The following is a 7,769-nucleotide window of genomic DNA, read 5'->3' on the forward strand; positions in this document are numbered from 1 at the left end:
AGTCAGGAATCTGAGCTTCTAATCCCCAACCCCAGGCTTTCTGTGGCTGCTGGTTCTGCTCCCTTGAGTTAGGGAAGGTTGGCTAGTGAAGGCTCATGTTGCTGTGGGCAGCAGCAGGAGTCAGGAGGAGACTCAGGAGGATCCTGAAGACAGGTTCACAGGTGAGGGTCTCCAGGTAAACAGTGTGTACAAAAGCCTTGGATGGGAGACAGTTTCGGGTACGCTGTGGAGAGGACAAATTCTGTGATTGGATAGAGAGTGGGGTTGAGGTATTGATGGCCTTGGATGCCAGAATCAGGGCTTAAGAATCAAATAAAGCAGGGAGCAGGAACTCTGATATGGAGAACTTTTGCAAACAAAGGAGAAGGGGGAGGCAGAGGATGAGATGGTTAGATAGCATCACCAACTCAGTGGACATGAATTTGAGCAAACTCTGGGAGATGGTGAAGGACAGGAGAGCCTGGCATGCGGCAATCCATGGAGTTGCAAAGAGTCAGGCACGACTGAACGACTGAACAAGCAACAAACAATGGGAGTGGAGCAGCCACTCATTCAGCCATGGGGAGTGCTGGTAGTGTGTCAGGCACGGTGCTGCTGCTGCTGCTAAGTCGCTTCAGTCGTGTCCGACTCTGTGCGACCCCACAGACGGCAGTGCACCAGGCTCCCCCGTCCCTGGGATTCTCCAGGCAAGAACACTGGAGTGGGTTGCCATTTCCTTCTCCAATGCAGGAAAGTGAAAAGTGAAAGTGAAGTCGCTCAGTCGTGTCCGACTCTTTGCGACCCCATGGACTGCAGCCCACTAAGCTCCTCCGCCCATGGGATTTTCCAGGCAAGAGTACTGGAGTGGGGTGCCACTGTCTTCTCCGGTCAGGCACGGTGCTTTCTGTGAATTACTTCATCAGTCCTCCTAACAGCTCTCGGGACAGATAGCATTTTCATTCTCATTTTACGGAAGAAGGCAACTGAGGCACAGAGAAGTAAGTTGCCCAAGGTCACACAGCTGGTAAGCGGCAGTTGTTGCTGTTGTTGAGTCGCCCAGTCATGTCCAAGTGTAAGTGACAGAGCCAGGCTCAAATCCAGGCAGTTGGACTTGAGTCTCTGCTTTTAACCACTGTGTCTCTTTTTTTTTTTAGTATTTAGGTATTTATTTGGTGTGCAGTCTTAGTTGCAGCACAGATCTTCAGCTGTCACTGTGGCACACAGGATCTTTAGGTGGGACATGGGAACTCGTAGTTGTGGTATGTGGGATCTAGTTCCCTGACCAAGGATCACGGCTGGTCCCCTGCATTGGGAGCGTGAACTCAGCCACTGGACCAGCAGAGAAGTCCCTAACCACTGTGCCTTATTCCACCTCAGCACCTTTAGTCTCTTCATCTGTAAAAACCAGCACAAAGATGACAAGGCCAGTGGGAAGTGACACTTACCCAGAACAACAAACAATGACGACACCAACCAAAATAATAGTAACAAGTATTCAGCAAGCGTGAACTGCCTCAAAGGCAGGGTGGTATGGAATAGTGGTCAAGGGGTTGGATTCTGACATCAGGGAGATCTGGGTTCAAAGTTAGCTCTGCCAAACACTAGACAGGCAGATTATATAGCCTCCTAGAGCCTCAGTTTGCTCACCTGTAAGATGAGGCTAAAAGTACCTACCTCATGAGGCTGCTGAGAGGTTAAATGAAAAAAGCATGAAAATTGCATATAGCAGCGACTGTTCAATAAAGGTTAAAAGGCAGTGGGGCTGGGAGGAAGAATAGTCTGAGAATGAAAACAGATGCGTCCTGAGGTGGGGTTGGTGGGGGTGGTAACTAAATTCCGAGAGAGCCCTGAGATTGGATGACAGGGCACCCCTCTTGTGCTGCTTCCTAAGTAGAAGCCTATGTCTTGCCAGAATGTTGCAAACATCTGCTCACACAGTAGGCGAGAATAAATACGGTGATAAAAGTTCACAACTACAGTTTACTGAACACCGTCTGTCCGAGAGCATCTCTTGGGTCCGCAGTTCCCAAGTTGTGCCTCCAGGTAGGTGCCCCTGGGCACCACAGAATATTTTAGAGGATTTTTGAAAGGAACACAGCGACATCTATCGGCCAACGTCCAAACTACCAGGTCAAGGTAATTTGCATTTTGAATGTTAGATGTCCTAACTCTGTGAAGCTGGGTTTATGGCAGTTGTTCTGATTTTTTTAAAAAGTTTCATGTAAAAATTTTTGTAGGATGGGAAATGAAGGTACTCATGTTCAATCTAATTCCCGGGTTTGAGCAGTTGTATAGAGCCCAATAAATCCACTTATTTCATTAGTACATACTTAGGATTATTTAAGAAGAAACAGTACGTGAACCGAGAACTTCCAGATGTTCAAGCTGAATTTAGAAAAGGCAGAAGAACCAGAGATCAAATTTCTAACATCCATTGGATCATAGAAAAAGCAAGAGAGTTCCAGAAAAATATCTACTTCTGCTTTATTGACTATGCCAAAGCCTTTGACTTTTTGGATCATAACAAACTGTGGACAATTCTTAAAGAGATGGCAATACCAGACGACCTTACTTGCCTCCTGAGAAATCTGTATGCAGGTTAAGAAGCAACAGTTAAAACTGGACATAGAACAACTGACTGGTTCCAAATTGGGAACAGAGTTATGTCAAGGCTGTATATTGTCACCCTGTTTATTTAATTTATATGCAGAGTACATAATGTGAAATGCTGCGCTGGATGAAGCACAAGCTGGAATCAAGATTGATGGGATAAATATCAATAACCTCAGATATGAAGATGTCAACCCCCTTATGGCAGAAATCAAAGAAGAACTAAAGAGCCTCTTGCTGAAAGTGAAAGAGGAGACTGAAAAGTTGGCTTAAAGCTCAACATTGAAAAAACAAAGATCATGGCATCTGGTCCCATCACTTCATGGCAAATAGATGGGGAAACAGGGGAAACAGTGACAGACTTTCTTTTCTTGGGCTCCAAAATCACTGCAGATGGTGACTGCAGCCATGAAATTAAAAGACGCTTGCTCCTTGGAAAAGCTATGACCAACCTAGACAGCATGTTATAAAGCAGAGACACTACTTTGCCAACAAAGGTGCGTCTAGTCAAAGCTGTGGTTTTTCCAGTGGTCATGTATGGATGTGAGAGTTGGACTAAAGAAAGCTGAGCGCCGAAGAATTGATGCTTTTGAACTATGGTGTTGGAGAAGACTCTTGAAAGTCCCTTGGACGGCAAGGAGATCAGACCAGTCGATCCTAAAGGAAATTAGTCCTGAATATTCATTGGAAGGACTGATGCTGAAGCTGAAACTCCAATACTTTGGCCACTTGATGCGAAGAACTGACTCATTTGAAAAGACCCTCATGCTGGGAAAGATTGAAGGTGGGAGGAGAAGGGGACGACAGAGGATGAGATGGCTGGATGGCATCACTGACTCGATGGACAGGAGTTTGAGCAAGCTCTGGGAGTTGGTGACGGACAGGGAAGCCTGGTGTGCTGCAGTCCATGGGGTCACAAAGAGTTGGACATGACTGAGAGCAACTGAACTGAACTGAAGAAGAAGCTAAAATATTATTTTTCTTTCAATTTACATGCATTTTCAAGGGCTTCCCTTGTGGCTTAGCTGATAAAGAATCTGCCTGCAATGTGGGAGACCTGGGTTCGATCCCTGGTTTGGGAAGATCCCCTGGAGAAAGGAAAGGCTACCCATTCCATATTCTGGCCTGGAGAATTCCATGAACTTTACAGTCCATGGGGTTGAAAAGAGTCAGACATGACTGAGTGACTTTCACTTCACTCAAGTGGCAACTAAGTTGACGTAAATACTTAATTGTTTTGACCTCACTTACTTACTAAACGTAACTGTTGGGTTTTGTTTTTTTTTCCCCCACAGGGAAGTGGGGAGGCAAGTAGGGGCTGCCATAAAAAAAGAAATTACTGAGACATTGAGGGTGCCTAGAACCAAGAAAGTTTGGAATACTTGCATTAGGTGTAAAAAGTTGGAGATCTATATCTCTGTTTTATACATCAGTCAATAAAGGCAAATTCATTGCCTGAGGCCACCCATTGGGGTTGGGGTGTGTGTGTGTGGGGTCCGTGAAATTCACACTAGGTCTCATGTGATTTTCAACAAGGAAAAATGCCTCTCCCAACCTCTATGTCCATTCAGATGTGTCCCCTGATTGTGAAGAAGGGCAGATTGGGGCCTGGATCCATCCCTTTCTGTTTGCCAAGCATCAATATCTGACACCCTTCTCATTCAAGAGGGGAGCCCTACTCAGGGGGCCCAGGACAACAGCCTTTGTGTGCGGTGGGAGCTGAAGTTGGGCCCTTGGTGGTGGGGCTCTTTCCTTAGATACCCTGCAGGATCTCCCCACTCCTGCTCTTAGTCCCCCTCCCAATTAAATCCACCTTCCGTCCCCAAGTCACTGGCTCAGGCACCTGGCTGCCAGGGGCCCCAGAAGTTAAGGACTTTAAAAGTCGTGCCATGGGACTTCCCTGGTGGTCCAGTGTTTAAGACCGTGCTTCCACTAAAGGGGATGCAGGTTCGATCCCTGGTGGAGGAGCTAAGATCCCACAGGCCTCTTGGTGTGGCAAAAAAAAAAGTCGTGCTGGGCATCCAGGTCCCACGCAATCCGGCTCCACCTTCTAGGCGAGAGTCTCCGAGGGGCAGCTGCAGGTGCCATGCAGCTTCCTGGAGCGGGTAACAAAGGGGAGAGCCACGAGGGGACAGCACATGGCGTCCTCCCTGACCTTCTGCTGGACTTGAGGATCTGCCCCCAGTGGTGAGCTGCCTGACCCCAAGGCTACTTATGCTAGAGATAAAGGGAAGCACTGGAAGAAATGTGGGGGTCCCATTTTCCCAAGGGGCAATTGCCAGCACCATCCCGTGCAGTTGGACTGCCAGGCTCTAGGGGGACTCTGAGCAAGCTGTTCCACCCCTCTGAGCCTCTGTTTTCTCCTCCACAGAGGGGGAATAACAGTGCCTACTTCGTAGAGTGGTTCTGAGCATTTCATACATTACTAAAGGTTAGTGCAGAGCTGAGTACATGTGGTCGGTGTGCAATGAAATATATTCAGTCCATGAATATTTATTGACTGTCTACTAAGTACAGATGAGGCAACATTCTAAGCACTGGGAGTGAGCAAGACAGACAAAAGCCCAGCCCTGGGAGGAGTGAGGCGGACTTTCTAGCAGAGGCAGACAGACCATAAAAAACCAAACATCATCCCGACTCAATGGACATGAATTTGAGCAAACTCTGGGAGATGGTGAAGGACAGGGAAGCCTGGCATGCTGCGGTCCATGGGGTCGCGAAGCATGGGACATGACTGAGCGACTGAACAACAGCAGTGTAAGTAAATGACAGAGAGGTACAGTCCAGTAAAGATAGGATGTGAGCCGTGCATGTGATTTAAATGTTTCCAGTGGCACCATTATAAAAGTACAAAGAAATGGGTGAAATTAAGGTTTCTAATTTTTAATGTAAGATGTTTAAAAATGTAGTTTTAAGATTAAAATCTTTCGGGACTTCCCTGGCAGTCCAGTGGTTAAGGCTCCATGCTTCCAATGCAGGGGGCATGAGTTCGATCCCTGGTTGGGGAACTAGGGTTCCATAGGCCACAGAGCGTGGCCAGAAATTTTTTTTTAAATACACACACACAAAAAAAGCTTTCACCTAAAATATTGTTGTTTCGCCCAGAGGCATCAGCCACATTTCAGGGGCTCAGTGGCCACATGGGCCTCACGGTTGCTGAATGTGTCAAGTGAGTGCAAAAATTAAGACTTGACCAGCCCGCTTTTCCCTCTGCTGGCCTGGCCTGGTCTGCAGCAAGAGCCTCCTGGCCACGTGACGCCTTCTCCCCTCCACTGTTGGCAAGCATGACCCTGGTTCCTCAGACCCCTGAGAGGTGCCCCAGCCCAGGGGCTCCTCAGCACCACCCCGCCCACTCCAGGCAACGGTGTGCACCCCTCGTTCTGGGGGCTTATGGCCACCCCAGGGAACAGACAGCAGGAAGTTTTTCCAGGCTCTTACTGGAAAAGGGAAGATGTGGGTTGGTGGGGTGTGAGGATGAGTTTTTGTCCAGGGCTTGGATCAGTAGGAAGTGAGGGAGGGCTGGAACCTGCCTCTATTTAAAATTTGATATTTTTTGTTCATCAGATTTTTGGCATTAATTAAGAAATATGTTTTATTCATATATTATAAAATTTGTCCATTTAAAGTGCAAAATTCAGCGGTTTTTAGTAAAGTCACAGAGTTGTATAACATCACACAATCAATATTAGAACATTTCCATCGTCCCCAAAGAAACCTTATTCCCACCAAATAGCCACTCCCTGCCCCGACCCCCATCCCTCCAAACCCTGGCGACCATGAATCCACTTTCTGTCCATATGGACTTGCCTATTCTGGATGTTTCCTACACGTGGGATCGTACAATAGATGGCCTTTTGTGTCTGGCTTCTTTTCACTTAGCATAATGTCTTCCAGATTCACACCTATTGGAGTATGAATCAGGACTTCACTCCTTTTTGCTGTGTGTGCTCAGTCGCTTAGTCGTGTCCAACTCTTGGCAACCCCATGGACTGCAACCTGCCAGGCTCCTCTGTCCATGGGATTCTCCAGGCAAGAATACTGGAGGGGGTTGCCATTTCCTTCTCCAGGGGATCTTCCTGACTCAGGGATCGAACCTGAGTCTCCTGTGTCTCCTGCATGGCAGATGGATGCTGAGACATCAGAGAAGCCCACACTCCTTTTTATGGTCAAATAATATGCCATTGTAAGGACAGACCAGATTTTTTTCTACCCATTCTTTCACTGATGGATATGTATGTTTTTTTATTTTTTGGCTATGGTGAATTATTCTGTTGTGAACATTCATGTGCAAGTTTTTGTGTGGACATTTCTTTTAAATTCTTTTAGGGTTTGCATTAATTTAGAACTTTTAATATCCTTATATAAACTATTATTTTCTCTAGATGTACTGAGTTTTTCCATCATCCCCTTAAAATTTGCTCCTTAGTCAAGAACTTGACTAGCCTCACCCTGCAGGTCCTGTCCCTGCTAGCTGCGTGACTTTGGGTGAGTTGCTTACCCTCGCAGAGCCTCAATTTCCTCCTCTGTAAAAAGGGCATAATCCCTGTGCCCACTCACGGCTGTAGGGGGCTGCATGGAGGTAATGACGTGAGTTACAGATCCAGTCCACAGTAGACGTGAGTCAACGCGTTTTTCCTCCTGGGAGGCCTGGTGCCCTGGCTGGCTGTGGGGGGTTGTCCCCAAGTGGATGTGACCTTGCCCTGCCCTTGAGGATAGTTGGCCCAACAGCCTGGAAATCGTTGCTGCTTCTGTGCCCAAGGGTAACCTGCTGTTTGGTTCTCTTGCTCCAGCCTGACCCACTGCAAGGTCCTGCGGGGGTGGGGCCGGATGCTGGTCACCCAGAGGCCTCCCCGGCTCCCAGCACCTTGCGCCCCAGCTGTCTGGCCCCCCATCGCCGCCTCCCCCACCCTCCACTCTGCCCGTTCCCGTTGAAGGCCTCGGCTCTACCACTCTCTGCACTGCCATGAGGCCTGCACTGCGCAGGGTGAAGTCCAAAGTTCAGTCCCTTCGCTAAGCACACGGATAAATATGAACCTTGGAGAATTTCCCCAGCTCCAATGTAAACAGAGCGGGCAGGGGCCCTGATTCACTGGCCACTGGGGCCAGGGTTGGGGGTTGGGGGTGCCCACAGGGCTTGGCTAGTGGGGTTTGGGGGGGGCAGCGGGTGCAAGGAGCCTGGC

At 48.2% G+C, this 7,769-nt stretch overlaps 1 protein-coding gene across 1 annotated transcript in view; it reads left to right on the plus strand.

Moving 5' to 3' along the window:
- Nucleotides 1-1,892: 1,892 nt before the first annotated feature.
- Nucleotides 1,893-7,769, plus strand: part of HNF1A (HNF1 homeobox A) — a 23,165-nt gene continuing 17,288 nt past the window's right edge. Inside the window, exons 1-2 of the mRNA XM_010828840.1 lie at nt 1,893-2,022; nt 4,644-4,776. Coding sequence (XP_010827142.1) covers nt 1,893-2,022; nt 4,644-4,776 — 263 coding nt within the window. The remainder of the gene's footprint in view (nt 2,023-4,643; nt 4,777-7,769) is intronic.

The sequence above is a fragment of the Bison bison genome, unplaced genomic scaffold, assembly GCF_000754665.1.
Source record: "Bison bison bison isolate TAMUID 2011002044 unplaced genomic scaffold, Bison_UMD1.0 scf7180017864495, whole genome shotgun sequence".
NCBI lineage: Eukaryota > Metazoa > Chordata > Mammalia > Artiodactyla > Bovidae > Bison > Bison bison.